The sequence below is a fragment of the Aulonocara sp. 'chitande type north' Nkhata Bay genome, linkage group LG15 (genome assembly GCF_057382095.1).
Source record: "Aulonocara sp. 'chitande type north' Nkhata Bay isolate Kocher_YH1m ecotype deep benthic linkage group LG15, A_spYH_male_GT1.1, whole genome shotgun sequence".
NCBI classification, from domain to species: domain Eukaryota; kingdom Metazoa; phylum Chordata; class Actinopteri; order Cichliformes; family Cichlidae; genus Aulonocara; species Aulonocara sp. 'chitande type north' Nkhata Bay.
The window spans coordinates 20,092,235-20,107,191 of NC_141358.1; the positions used below are offsets into that span (position 1 = coordinate 20,092,235).

Sequence of the window (14,957 nt, forward strand, 5' to 3'; positions counted from 1 at the left end):
CAACTCTCACAAGATTAAAGAAAAGAATTCCCCCACTGCAGGTTTCACTCTGCTGTTTTATTTACCATTTCCTCTTTGGGACTTTTATACCATTTGAATTTAAACACAACACAGTGAAAAATGTAAATAAAAACAGAATTAAATGCTTTGCAAATCTCAAAACCCATAAACCATATTTTTATTAACAGTAGAGCATAGAAAACCTATCAAATGTTTAAACTGAGAATAATATTAGTTTGCTTTGTGTTTGATGGCAGCAACATCCCATGTCTCTAAAAAAGCTGGGAAAATGTCATGTTTATTGTTGTGTAGCATTCCTCCTCCTTTTAACAAGAGGCTGTAATCCTCTGGGAACTGAAGCAGTCCCGAGTCCAGATGTGTCAAATGTTTTCAGTTGGTGAAAGGTGTGGGCTGCATGCCAGTTCAGGACCTGGACTCTTTTTACTATGAAGCCATGCTGTTGTATTAGCTGTACTGTGCAGTTTAACATTACCTTGCAGAAATATGCAAAGCCTGTCCTGAAAATGATGTCATCTTTTGAGCACTGCAGTGACTGAATCATGCCTGTTTTTCATGAAATAAAAACAACAAACTTATCTTTATTCCCCCCAAATGTTCTTTCGATGCGGTGTAAAAGCAAAGAAAATAATTCAGTTCATCAGTATTTTGCAACAATAAAATTAAAAAGATGAAATGTGCAATTCGGTGCTTGTGTGTTTAGATCCTGTCTCCTCTGGGTCGCATCAGTGAGGCTCTGAGTGACCTGACAAAAGCCATCCAGCTACAGCCCTCAGCTCGTCTCTACAGGCACAGGGGAACGCTGCTCTTCATTTCAGAGGTTTGACAGTCAGATGCAGCATGAACGTACATATATGCCTGTATGTTTCCATGTGATGACTCTGTGCTTTGCTCTCTGTTCAGGACTATGTGGCCGCTATGGAGGACTTCCAGCAGTCTTTAGAGCTTAAGAAGAATCAGCCTATTGCCATGCTGTATAAAGGCCTGACCTTTTTCCACAGAGGCATGCTCAAGGTGAGCTGTTCACAGTCTCATATTCCCAGTATGGCCTTGTCCATATCAAAGATAAATAAACAATGTGATATCACTCACTGGTTAATGAATTACTGTTTGGAAGACTCGTGGCCTCCACCATCACATTTTATTGTAACCAGATATGACCACAGATAATGACATAGTGCACTGATTAGCTGTTTTTTTTTTTGTTTTTTTTTTAGCAAAGTGTATCTCTAATTCTTGTTATAAGGAGTATGGATTCCACTGTATGTTATAGCATTATCAAACTTGACAGTCTGGAGTTTTGCTCTTGTTTTTTTCTACAATCAGATATATCAGAATTTCACTAACAGAGTTTTTGTTGCACAAACATCCTGTTAGTGCATGATTACACCTCATTTGTGTATCCTGTCTATATTTATCTTTTCACTTTTAATTACCAAAATATTATTTGAGTCAACAACATCAAAGAGGATTTAATTTAATGCAAACTAACAGGGTCGTTCTCAGCTCGCTGCTGGAAACACAGTCACAGAAATGTATTCAAATGTCAGCTGACTGTTTTGTTTTTTTGTTTGGTTTTTTGGGGGGGTTGTTTAAATATTATATTTGCGACTTACAGTGTCAGGAGATGAAGGGAAGGAGATGAATAGCTTAATACAAGCTCAAGCTTATTGGGTTTCATGCATATTGTGTTCTAAGCTTGTCTGCAGATTTAACTTATTTACATATATGCAGCTGTGAAGCAGATGGAACCACATGCTTTGGTAAAGTTATTCAATTTGCTTTAACAAAAGTCAACTTTGTTAAAGTTGACTTTTTTTTTTCATTTTCTTCCTGGCCTTTCTGACGGATGAGATTGTTGCTGTGTTATACCAGAGTTTTCTGCTAGCTGTTTGTTGTGCTTGGTGATGTTTAGCACGTTCATGCTGAAAGTGTCTCTTAATGCTGGGGTAGCTGCTTTCGTCTTTGATAAAATCCGCTGTGCACCACAAGGGAAGTAAAAATGGTAGATGAATGATAAGATGTTGCTTAACTTCTAATTACTATGTTAATTTAAAGTTTGCCCAAGCCAAGTGCATTTTTATTTCCCACACACTGACTAATGTGTGCAGAGCAGCACTTGAATCTACATGACATGTAGATGCTAAACATAAAGGATTTCCTGGGGGAATCCCAGCTGCAGCTCCTGCAGGCAGCTGACAGTTAACTGCAAACAACAACATTAGCGCTTTTAATGATAGTTGCGAATGTGATTGTTGAACTAATTGCTTACTCTAAATGAGAGAGTTGTGCCCATTGGTGGAATCTGCTTTTTATTTGCATGCTATGCACTAAGGTTGGGCGATATGTACATTTTTTCTAACTGACATTCATCGGTCCCATATATGACGATAGGCGATATATCTGCACAGGTGACTTTTTGATGGGCAGAGCAATGTAATCATGCACGGACTGTTTTGCACGTTTAGAACACAGAAGAAGTCCAAACTTGGAGGAACTAGTTGTCCAAAAAAATTGAAAGTCAGCAATTTCGGATTTCTTTGACATTAAACTGGATTAAAGAGCCAAACCTGAGGATGTAACCGCAACCACCGCTTGTGCAGATGTATATTTAAATAAAATGTTTTGTTTTCTATTTCTGAACATAGGCTGCTGCCTTTCTTTCTGTTATGAGTTTGAGTAAATAAATCGCTCCATTTGGGGGCAGTCTGAGGAGGGTGCATTTGCTCCCAGCTGGAAGAGGATGATGTTAAAACAGCCCTATTTTTTTTTTTTTTTTTTTTTTTTTTTTTTTTTTCCCCCCCCCATTGACTGCTTCTTTTAGCTTCAACTGACATTATTAGCAAACCTACTCATGGGCAAATAAATAAATAAAACGACCAGTGAAAGGCTCAACCTATCGTCGATGGTTGATAAATTCGTCCAACTGTCCAACCTTACTATGCAAAGAGTGGCTGGACCAGGCTGAAATATCTGAACAGTTCTTAGTTGGCTTTCTATGGCACTTGGTGTGAATAGTCACAGATGGTGTCTGATGATCCCCTGTCTCAGTCTCTCTGTTGCATCACTATGATACTGATTTCTTAAATATCTCAGTTGGCTGGCTTGCCACAATATTTTGTAATAACGTTGTGCTGAACACCTAAAACTATCAGCATTACTGTCACCTTTGTTTGTAAAGCTAGGACTGTAATTATAGTAAACAGTTTAACTGTTAAACTAAGTGTTAAACAGTTACTGCTACACTCCAGCATTTAGCCATGTCCACACTGGGGTTACATAAGACAAAATCTGAATGTGTTAAAGTTCTGAACCACCTGCTGACTCAGAATTTCTGGTCTGTGTGTTCCTTAATGCATTTCCTCTCAACTGTGTTGTCAATGTATGTGAAAGGTTGCTTTTTTCTTTATCAGGAAGCCATTGAGACCTTTAAAGAAGCACTGAAACTGAAGTCTGACTTTATAGATGCCTATAAGAGCCTCGGACAGGCCTACAGGTACAAGCACTCTGCAGCATGCTTTCTTACTCCATGCATAAATGCAGGATGTCACTTTGACATAGGGTATTTAGCCAAATATCAACAGTTGCTTTTCCTCTTCCTTCTCCCAGAGAGCTTGGTGACTTTGAATCAGCCATGGAGAGCTTCCAGAAAGCCCTCATGCTGAATCAGAACCACATCCAGTCTCTCCAGCTCCGTGGCATGATGCTGTACCACCATGGCTCTCTGCAGGAGGCCATAGGCAACTTCAAGGTAGAATTATCCACAACGAAGTAAAACAGGCTGTCCTTACACCCCTCTCTGCAATTTTAGGAATTTTTAATTTACACAGGGTTTGCTAGCAGCAAAAGGAAAGAAGTGGTAATGGATTCACATGCAATGTAATTCTCTTGTTTTCCTCAGAGGTGTCTTCAGTTGGAGCCTTACAACGAGGTGTGTCAGTACATGAAGGGGCTGAGTCACGTGGCCATGGGGCAGTTTTACGAAGGCATCAAAGCTCAGACTAAAGTCATGTTGAACGACCCTCTGCTGGGGCAAAAAGCCAGCTCTGAATACCTCAAAGTTAAATACCTCAGAGGTGGGTGGGTCTTTATATATATACACACACACATGCATACACATTATGACTGATCGCAGATAAAGAGAAGAATGCTGATTCAAGATCAGTCTTATTTTACAGGGTAAATAAAAAGTCTGCTCTCCAAGTCAGAGCTCTGCCTACAGGATAAACTGGCAGATGAACAAACCTCAGAAACCAATGACTGGGGTGATTTATGGCAGCTACAACTGTCAGCTTATAAGACTGCCGCTAACATGCTTAGGATACCACGTGACACCTGGAGACTTCCTATAGAGTCCATTCAAGACATGTTTTCAAAGAACCTAGAGCACAAGAGTTGTTCAGGCATAGGTGTGCAGTCTATTACAGAGTCTATACTGAATGCATTATTACTAATTGTTTTAACAAAAAAGGAAACGGACAGTTATATTTTAGATTCTCCAAAACGTCACATTGCTTGTTTTTTCGTGTATTTTTCATATTTTCAAATGTTCAGAGTTTCTTTGAGCATTGGAGGCTTTCATTAAAACAATTGTTAAAGTACAAAGTTGAGGAAACAAGGGGGGAGTGACATGCAGCACAGCTGAGGTCAAGGCCACCAGATGTGACATACAGAGGAGTATTTCCAGTGTATTACTTTTGCATTAAAGAATAGCATTTTCTTCTGATTTAATTTTCAGGAGAACTATTGCAATTTTAAAAAACCCAGGAATGTTAGAATTTGATGGGCTTTTTAAAAAAACAAACAAAACAAAAACAGGAAATTAAGGCTTCTGAATGTCCTCCTGGTTCATCAGAAGAAAGCATTCATTCATTCAGTCTCATTTGTGCTTGTGCCCTTTTTGTATTATTTGGCCATGATAGACTCTTCTGTATACCTTAACCATGCTTTTTCTTTATTTTTAGCTTCAGTATCCTTTGACCTAAACCACCACCTCATAATGCACCACCTCTGGTCTATTTACTTCTCACATAAAGGTCCTGTTTACTTGATTTCTTCCAGAGTACTCTCGTTACCTGCACTCCCACCTGGATATCCCAGTAGCAGAGTACAACGTGGACCAGGACTTACCGGGAAACTTTAAGAACCACTGGGCCAAGAACCTGCCTTTTTTAATAGAGGACTATGAAGAACAGCCTGGCCTGCAGCCACATATCAAGTGGGTTTGGGGGACTGTTAACTCTGACCATAACGATCAACTGTAATAATGCTGCGATGATGAAGTGATTAATCTAGCTATTCTTTATATAAATGTCAAGCTTTCTCTGAGGTCAAAGCAGAAATTATTGTGACAGATTACATTTATTTTCACATTTCAATCTGAATTTAATTTAGGATGCCCTACGCTTCACCTTAAGTCTGTCATCATAAGAAAATCTAGGAAAATCAGGACCATCATAACTGTGGTTTCCTGAGCTTCAGTTTGTAGCAGTTTTCATGAGCTAAAACACGAGGCAGCGTTTTGTGGTTGAAAACCAACACCTGCCATGTTTTCCATATGACACGAAAGCTCCTGTGTTCATCAAGTAGATGTTTTTATGCATGCATGTCAGCAGGCTCGAACTACTTCATCTGTTTTGTGATATTGTAGAAGGTTGACAGCCAGTGTCTAGGAAAAAAAAAAAGTGCGTTTCATGAAAGCCTTATTCTCCACATCTTTCTGGTTGGCAGAGACGTGCTGCCACAGAACTTCGACAGCTACAGCAATGAAGTTCAGAAGCTGATCTGCACGGCCGACCATCTGGGGGCACTCATGCAGTATGACACTCCTGGTTTTCTACCCAACAGAAGAATACACAGAGGTACCACAGAGACAATGCCACAGTTTGAAAAGATCACCAAGTGTTAACAAGAGCCTAAAAATAAAGAGCTGTCTGTGCTTCTTCAGCCATGGGATTAGCAACCTTAGAGGTAATGCAGGCCATGCATCGGACATGGAGCAACTCCAAAGTGCGAGTCAACGGCAAAACCAGGCAAATGCAGTGGAGAGACATGTTTGACATAGCAGTCAAATGGAGGAGGTGAGAAACACACAAAATAAAAAGGACTTTGTACCAAATTTATATGAGATCACTCAGATCAAATTTATGGAGGCACCATTATGTTTGACATCTGTATTTCCATTGGAAAAGAGTGGCATAATGCAGAGACTGTAGGGAATTAATTTTAGCATCACTCTTTTAAGTGCATGTTTAGCTTGGACAGACATTAATGAGTAAAACACCTAGAAAAATGTTTCTTTCTCATTCCACAAGAAATTGGGTGTTGTGAAGAGGAACTATGGGATCCTAATTATCTCCAGGAAATGACTCTAAAACTGAAAACTGAAGGAATAGGAAGGATACAGATGCTGACATATGATGTTTCAACTGTCCTGCATTGCAAAATGAAGTCTAGACTGAAGCTGACACATGGCTTAAGTTTTTACCGTGTGAGCACTAGAAAGAACTCAGCAGTCAGGTCGTTTTTCACATTTCACTGTGGTTTACTTATCCTGGTAACTAGCCTGTTCTCACCAATTCTGGCCAAATTCAACAAGTCACTTTCCCACTAGAGTGTTTGATGTGTGGTTAATTAGATTGCAGTGTTGAAACACTAAACGGGCCTTTCCTGTACTCGTAGGATCGCCGATCCAGACCAGCCAGTTTTGTGGTTAGACCAGATGCCTGCCAGGAGTCTCAGTCGAGGCTTCAACAATCACATCAACCTCATCAGGTAACAACTTGGCCTCGAAGACGGCGTCAAACACTCTCATGGGTTACAGGATTGAATTTCCATATGGCCTCACCTTGTAGTGCAGAAACATTTATTTCAATTTCTTGGAATATGATGTATCTCTATCATTCTGTTCCCTTTGAGAGCCTCATTCTGAGAAGCTCCTTGAAAAGTAGTATATTGAGGTCTGTTTTTTCCCTCTTTATTTGTCCAGGGGGCAAATTATCAACATCAGATACCTTGCCTACTTTGACAACATACTTGACTTCATCAAAGACAGAATACTGGTCTACCACGGGTAAAACCTGAATCACAACTCCAATGACTTTGCAGAATTCCTTGAAGCATCATCTATGGCTTAATTATTCTTGCAGTGTTTTTGCTGTTTCTGTAACCAACATGTTCTTATTGTCTGTCTCAGGGCATACAACCCCAGAGGCCTCCTGGAAGTCCGCCAAGCTCTAGAAAATGTGAATAAAGTAGAAGATTTGCTTCCTATAATGAAGGTAAGAAGGATATGAGAGAATCTAGTTCAGGTTGCACTCAAGGATTCAAGTGGATATTAGTTTTAGTCTACTAGTAACACTAGTGATGTTCATTACTTCCCAGTTTTGTGTGTGAACTTATATCTATAGCTTAGATCTGGAGCCTAGATCTATATGCTGTTGATCCAAAAAATCACATCAAACTTGACTGACAGAAACTGAATTCGAAAAAAACATAAAAGTTTAAACGCATGTATTACATTTTTCCATATTAAATTTAATCAATATTTGGTTGTCATGTAGTTTAAAATATATTTTGATATTGATGAATGTTTGCCCATAAGAGACCTTTTAAAGCAGCACAACATCCTGTTTTGTTTTTGTTTGTTTTTTTGTTTGGTGTGTTTCTTCCTGAAGCAGTTCAACAGTAAAACCAGAGATGGCTTCACAGTCAACTCGAAGGTGCCGAGCCTGAAGGACCCTGGGAAAGAGTACGATGGCTTCACCATTACCATCACTGGAGACAGGTGCAGTCTGCCGTTCTCTGTGTTCAATATTCTAAAAGAACACTTTCTTCAACACTAACATTTCATATAAAAATTAAATATAAATATTTGAACAGGGGAATAATAATCACAAGGATCTCCTAGAAGGTATATTTCATGAACAGTAAAGTATTTACATACGTAGGTATGTGTACAACACAAAGGTCAATCAAAAGGTGCTAAGAATATGTTTCTTGTGCACAGATAAGGAGCAGTAACTGTCAGAATTTCACATGTTTTACAATCAGCATTGGGAGCGCTGGATTTTTGAACTGAATTAGAATTATTCAGGTCATTATAATCATAATAATAATAATTATTATTATTATTATTATTGTTATTAGCCATACCTGCACAGTTGTCTCTTTCCACTGGTACTATTCATCTTTTGTAGCTCCCCGTGACTTTGTCCTTTCACTTTGACTGAAATCAAATTTAAAAAATGTCAGAAACAATGGGAATTTTGTATCTCTGAAAAAAGTGACTACTTAAAAAAGGAGGGCAGTTGAAATTTAATGTTTTCATTTAATATGTGCAGACTCATTACTGCAAAAACCAGTAACACCTGTTTTTTAACATGTGCTCCACAGTTTTTAGGTAGATGCTTTACACTTCTACACACATAACCAGATATTTCCAAGTTTTACCCTCTGAAGTGTTTAATTTTCTTTTATTTCAGGGTGGGAAACATGTTATTCTCTGTAGAAACGCAGACAACTGAAGAGCGGACGCAGCAGTACCAGTCAGAAATAGAGTCCATCTACAAAGACCTCACAGCCAAAGGAAAGGCATTGATGTTATCAAGCGAACTCGGGGTAAGATTCCTGCTGGTAATAGAAAGCAGATGGTGGTGCAATGTGAAATATCCATTTCTGGACAGCTTTAAGTAGATGACATCTTAAGTTAACAAAGGATGTTCCTTTCTCTAAAGCAATACCTGCAAATAAAATGTTGTTTTTGTGTTCCAGCTTTGGTTCTAGTTTTTTTTCTTGCGGTTTCATATCTCTGATATTGTCTCTAGTGTCTGGGGTTTGGACATTTGGCAAAAAGATTTTTTTAATATATTTTCTGAAGAATAAATAGAAAATATTTACAAGTTGAATTCTGTTCAAGCAGTATATAGCAAAAAGGTTTTGTATCGAGCTAGAAACAGTCACAGCTGCAGGAGAACAGATGGATCTGTCAATATAAACATAAAAACACATTAAGTCGTATTTATTATTTATTAGAGTAGCAAGGCTGTTTACAATCTCTTTACATAAGAGATAAAAGTCACTTTAGAAAAGACAAGGCAGTGTTCAAAAGCAAAACAAAACATAAGCCTCATGTCTGTTTTTTCCTCAGCGTCTTCCTCTCCCCTCTTATTCCCACTCTGGCCCTCTCTACTGGAATCACATATTTTACTTGTCTAGACAAGCAAACTATGAGTAGAACTGATTAATTCTCTGTCACTGTTGGATTTAGCTGAGTTTATTTGCTGCCATTCATTTCTGTTGATGGTTTTCTGTCAAACTGCCGGAATAAACAGAACAAACCATTTAAGCAGTTTGTCTTTATTAAAAAATCTGTGCCGGCAGCCTACCGTGACTTGTCTGCTAATTTATACAGACAGCACAACAGTGGTCCTGACTAAACAACTAACAAACAAGAACTAAACAGGATGTTCTCACTCCTCTGTAACAGAGACCTGGAACAATGTGAACATCCCTCCTGGCTTTCGCTCTTTGTTCTGTTTTATTATGTCTGCAGCCTTCTCTGCTTTCACCCCGTTAAGATAAACCGTAACTGAAGACAGCACACAGTGCAGCAGAGGTCACGACTACATTAAGCCTTTGTTCACAACTGAACAGCTGATTCTGTGATGATCTTTGTTCTTTCAGGATGCAGATGCAGTGTGTAACCTGATCCTCTCCTTGGTTTATTACTTCTGCAACCTCATGCCTCTTTCCAGAGGATCCAGGTAATTTCAAAGTCAAAACAGCCCACAGGTGCAATATGAAGCATTTCTACATTTGAATGATAAATGGGAGAGAGAGTTTCTTTGTAGCTGTCATCTTAGTTTGGAAAAAACTCCCAGAAACAATGGCCTAGTAAGACTGAAAGATAAATGCAGGATAATAATATTAGTGTTATTTTAGTCTGTGGTCTTGAAACTTGAAACTCTTGAAACATGTCAGAGGAAGTATTCAGCTAATGAAGCATCACTTTCTCCTCAGTGTGGTGGCTTACTCAGTGGTGATGGGGGCACTGATGGCCAGTGGGAAAGAGGTCATTGGTAGGATCCCGAAAGGAAAGGTATATTAATGTGAATCTTACTTCAGTAGAAGAATATATAGCAAGTTTTTATTGACTTAACACTAATCTCTATGACATTTGTTATATATGGAAGTAATGCATAGGACCAAATGCAATTTTTTAGCAGATAATTAAATATTTTAAATGTAATTTTTTAAAAATGGGTAACAAAAATTTGAAAGCTGTCCATTGTCATTTACACTGGTGCTTACTCTACCATATGTTATGTAAGATTACATTGCTTATACGGTCTAGAATGTGTTTCTAGGTCTCAAGTCGTGTTTAAATGAGCACTATGTACATGTAGGTGCTGATTTACCTGGTGCAGAAGGACTGCAGACTTCATGATTTCCTCTTGCAGGAGTGGTGCAACATTCAGAGATTACATTTTTTTTGGTGATTTGTGGTCACTTCATCTTCTGTACAATTTTGGACCATCATCACTTCAGCCAAAGTCCAGATGGTTTCAGTGGTCCAGAGTGGCAGCAGAGCAAAGGTTCAGTCTTCAAAATAACATATAATCAGACTGGAAAACTTTTTCCTCATAAGAAAGAAAAACCATTAGCTCTGCAGCAACCTCCCTTGCTGACATATTTGATAACAGTCCAGGATAATCGGTTTAAATCCGTTTAGTTCTTTTTGCCTGATTAGTGATGACATCAGTGTCTGCTGCCTTCACCTGCTTCTCATATGTTAACTAATAAACATGTTTAATTAAACTTCAGGTCATAGTTTTCTTCAACTTTGCAGTGCTTTTTTGGTACTTACTTTAATAATTAGAGATTACAAGTGCTGGGATGTATCCGCTGAATTGAAAGTGGGCCAGGGGTCAGTCCTTGTCTAAAATCAGATGTGGTCTTTCATCTATGATACATCCTGGTATCGCTGATCTCTGTCTCCTGCCGTTTACTGCATGTAAGAGAGGATTGTTCGCGTTCCTTGTTCGTGTTCAAGTCGAGAGTGAAAGCAGGTGTCTCACAGATGGTATGAACAGTTGGCAGCCCTGCTGTGTTTTTCTTCATATTGTTGCTTCTTAAGGAATTTTCCAAAACCCTTCATGATTTAGTCTGACCACATTGGAAAGAAAGCGGGCTTCTCATTTTTGCTACACAGCGTTTAACTTCTATAAAGTTATCTGTCAATTTTTAGAAAAGCTTTCTTTTTTTGTAAATCTGCACTGCAAAGAAAGAGCAGGAACTGGCTTGTTTAACTTCAAGTGTGTCTTGGAAAGCATGGTGCTCAGGTTTATTTACACGTCTCTTTATTTATGGAAATGTGGCCTTCGCTTCAACTACTGTACCTATCCTTTAAGCTGGTTGCGGTTGTGTGGGAGTTTGGGGGGGTTGTTTGTTTGTTTTTGCTTGATTTAAATATATATATATATGTATATATATCTTTTCAGCTGGTAGATTTTGAAGCCATGACCACACCCAGTCCAGATAGCTTCAGTAAAACAGCAAAGAGCTGGATGAATCTCAAGAGGTACAAAGAGTAATAATTTCTCTGGTGTGTTATTTGTCTGCTTCAGAGGCACATTATCTGACATTTTCTCTTCCTCTCTAGTTTACCAAGTTGGTACCAGAGTCTTCCATCTGTATCAGAGTCCTTCCCGACAACCAGAACAATGATTGAGGTCCTCAACACAGACTCATCTTCACATTGTCCAAAAAAGTCTTAACACGACTTGTGCACTGCAGAGAGGTCTGTTTAGGAAAGTCTTAATAATAAAGCTCCTGCACTGGGTAGAGCCTAAGGGACCGTCATCTTCTACATCCCAGTCAACACTGGACTGAGATCGGCAAAACCATCTCGGCACAATTAATTAGGAATTAATTATTTAAAATGTAATAAGGGTTTTGGCAAAGTAGTAGTGTGAGCTCTTTTTGAACCTTGAAGGAAGTGAAAGGCTTTTAATGCAAATTCATGGGATTGCTTTACTCTTTAAAGAGGTGACCTCTGTTTTAATTTACCAAAAGTTGATCTTACTGTTTTATCCAAATCTTTGTTGCCTGTTGTTTCTCCTTAAATCCATGTAAAAAATCAGCTTCTACTTAAAAAACATGGTTTGAAGGGTTTTCAGAAATCTTAGGTTGACGTGCTAAGTCACCTCTCTGCCACCTGTTTTAAGTTCTTCAACCTCTGTTGTCAGGCAATTCAACATTTTTCTTTTCTACTTCTTATAGCACAACCTTAACTCACAGAACTCTAAGGATAAATTTAGGTGCTTTTGTTATTACTGGCCGATGTTAATTCCTTAGATCCACACTCTGTGTTTGTGGAAACGATACTGGATGGTGAAAGCAGGATGTTTCAGTTTGTTTGGGATGCAGAAGAGATTCTGTCCACCTTTTGCTCTTTCTCTGCTTTATAGGCCTCGTGCCTCAGACACCCAAAGCACAACCAACGCCATCTGTCCATCGGTCGGTATGAACAAGCTTTCTTTGCAGAGTCATGCCGAAATCTCTTACTTTAGGTTACCAAGAATGTGAAATGGCACTTTCTGGTTTTATTTAACATTAAAGATTGTAATTGACACTTTAAACATTTTCTGTTAAACCACTGCTGTGCACGCACACAGAATCCAACCTTTCAGCAGAGAATGAGTCTGGGGGGTTTTAAAAATATGGAACAAAATTTTCAGGGCTATTGTTTGTCAGCACTTGAGCAAATATGATTTATTTTATTATTTTCTTTTTGTTAATGATGAATAACAGCAGTCAGAGATTTTAGAGAGCTTTCAGAGCCATTTGGTGCTTTTTGTGTAAAATATCAAACATTCACCAAATCTGCAGGTGTCTTGTCGTTATCAGTTTTGAATCTACAAAAATTACAAAAAGTCAAAAAGTTTCTTGACTTTTTCTCTGGTCTTTTATAAGTTCAATCATTTTGGGGGATTTTTTCATTACAAATGCATTAGACCATCTGTCATTAAAAACAAAAAAACTCTTAGAAATCTCCCCAGAACTTGTTTAAAACAAAAAATTAAATACACAAAGTTTAACCTGGCCCAATCAAGCATAACATTCAACCACTAAAACATTTTTCTTCCATGGAGCAACAATGGTAAATGATTGCAATTTGGTGTTATAATCAAAAAATAATTGCTTTACTATTTTATTGCTTGTTTTTGTAAACCTACATTTACAAATTGATGGATAATGATAATTATTTATATTATTTTGCATTAAAAGTATTGAGCATTAAGTATTAAGCTCTTGATTAGAGAGCTTTTGCATTCTGGTGATCGAATAAATATGTTAAGCACATGTAGCTCTAAATGGCTAACATAAAACAATTTCACCGTAAATAAAACCACAAAGAAATCAGACTGGCTTAATGAGAAGACACTTCTTTATAGTTTCAATCATTAGCTCTTAAACACTACATTTAAATTTTTAAAGTTTATGAATGTAATCGGACTTACCTGACCAGAACTTCAGATGATCGTCCTCTAACATCTGTGACTGTTGTGCCTTTAAAGATTCATTATGGATGGAGAAAAGCACACCGCATTTATTTCCTTCCTGTCTTCCCTCGAACTTGCATCAGCTGCCTCTCTTACATCGAATATTAGCTCATAGATTCAGTTTGCTTCCTCATCACACCTGAGAGCAATATCTTTGGGAGATAAGGGACATGTCTTAAAGATTAAAATATTGTCTTTGATTATTTTAACCCCCCTTTTTATTACATATGTAACAAGTTCTTGTTTGAGTTTTTGATATCTGGAGAAAATCTGGTCTGAATTGGAATGTACTTCAGTTTAAATAATAAGACTGATGGTGTGGTCTTTTTTTGTTTGTTGGTTTGTTGTTTCAGAAAATCTGGGTGAATCCTGCAGGATTTTTTTTCACTTAGGTAAAATGTAAACATACAGTAACCTATGGAAATAAAATTTAAGCACAGTGATGAACAAAATGAGAAGGTGTGACTCACCTGGACTAATCTATCATATTCTGTGGCCTTTGATGCTTAAAGACACACCATTAATAGTCATATCAATACTGCAGTAGTTCTGTTTTTTGAATGTCCACAACAAAGCAGTCTCTCCAGTGTTTAATTGGTTTTCGCACTTCACCAAAACGTCAGGTCCTTTGGGGTTTTTTCTTATCGATGGTTATGCTAACTGGTTGTTATTTTCTTTTCTGTGCTGGGTGTCCCAGTCATTTATTTCTGCAATGGGCTTTAGAGTGAGGAGTGCACAACTTATCTAATGTCTTCAGACTTGAAGGAGGGACTTTTTTATGAAATGAATGTTCAGCAGTTAATAAAAGTGTTTGACAGTTTTAACAGTTTGTGGTGATTTTTGTTTTCCTCACAAGAAGTTCACAAACAATAATTTAGTCAAGAAGAAAGAAAAATGCATTCATGTTTTGGTGTGGCAGACCGTCAGTTCTGTCCTTACAACATATATATATATTTAAATTACATGTACCAAATGAAAGTGAAGTCAGTAAAGAAGTGTGCGTCTTCCTTTGGCTGATCGCTCTAGTGGTCACCACAGCAGATCTGGTTTTCCTCTTTACCTCCCGCCTGGCAGCTCCATCTTCAAAATCCTTTGTCCAGTATATTCACCATCCCTCCTCTGCACGTGTCCAAACTATTGAACATTCACATCTCACAACTTTGTCTTCAAACTGCTCAACCTGAGCCGTCCCTCTGATGTACTCCTGTCTAATCCTGTGCATTCTGGGCACTCCCAGTGAAAATCTTAACATCTGCATCTCGGCCTCCTCTGGCTCCACTTTGTGACTTTTTGTCAGCGTCACTGTCTCCAAATACATCATACCTACCGTCATTGTTTTAATTCTTGGTGCTGTCCATCTGTCACAAATCAGCT

General features: G+C 38.2%; 1 protein-coding gene across 4 annotated transcripts in view; it reads left to right on the forward strand.

Annotated features, from left to right (window-relative positions):
- ttc13 (tetratricopeptide repeat domain 13) overlaps positions 1–14,407 on the forward strand; it is a 25,286-nt gene extending 10,879 nt beyond the window's left edge. The window contains exons 7-24 of one of the 4 annotated variants that reach the window (XR_015125114.1): positions 722–838; positions 922–1,032; positions 3,432–3,514; positions 3,628–3,769; positions 3,920–4,094; positions 5,080–5,236; positions 5,749–5,879; positions 5,966–6,098; positions 6,700–6,792; positions 7,007–7,090; positions 7,214–7,298; positions 7,695–7,804; positions 8,502–8,637; positions 9,703–9,782; positions 10,039–10,117; positions 10,425–10,613; positions 11,520–11,599; positions 11,681–11,696. Coding sequence is in view for 2 of the 4 variants with exons in the window: in XM_086264871.1 (XP_086120997.1) it covers positions 722–838; positions 922–1,032; positions 3,432–3,514; positions 3,628–3,769; positions 3,920–4,094; positions 5,080–5,236; positions 5,749–5,879; positions 5,966–6,098; positions 6,700–6,792; positions 7,007–7,090; positions 7,214–7,298; positions 7,695–7,804; positions 8,502–8,637; positions 9,703–9,782; positions 10,039–10,117; positions 11,520–11,599; positions 11,681–11,795 (1,911 nt within the window). In the remaining 2 variants the exon portion in view is untranslated. Of the gene's footprint in view, positions 1–721; positions 839–921; positions 1,033–3,431; positions 3,515–3,627; positions 3,770–3,919; positions 4,095–5,079; positions 5,237–5,748; positions 5,880–5,965; positions 6,099–6,699; positions 6,793–7,006; positions 7,091–7,213; positions 7,299–7,694; positions 7,805–8,501; positions 8,638–9,702; positions 9,783–10,038; positions 10,118–10,424; positions 10,614–11,519; positions 11,600–11,680 lie in introns of all 4 variants that reach the window. The other 3 variants (XR_015125115.1, XM_086264872.1, XM_086264871.1) reach the window with 3 other exon arrangements.
- Positions 14,408–14,957: the final 550 nt, after the last annotated feature.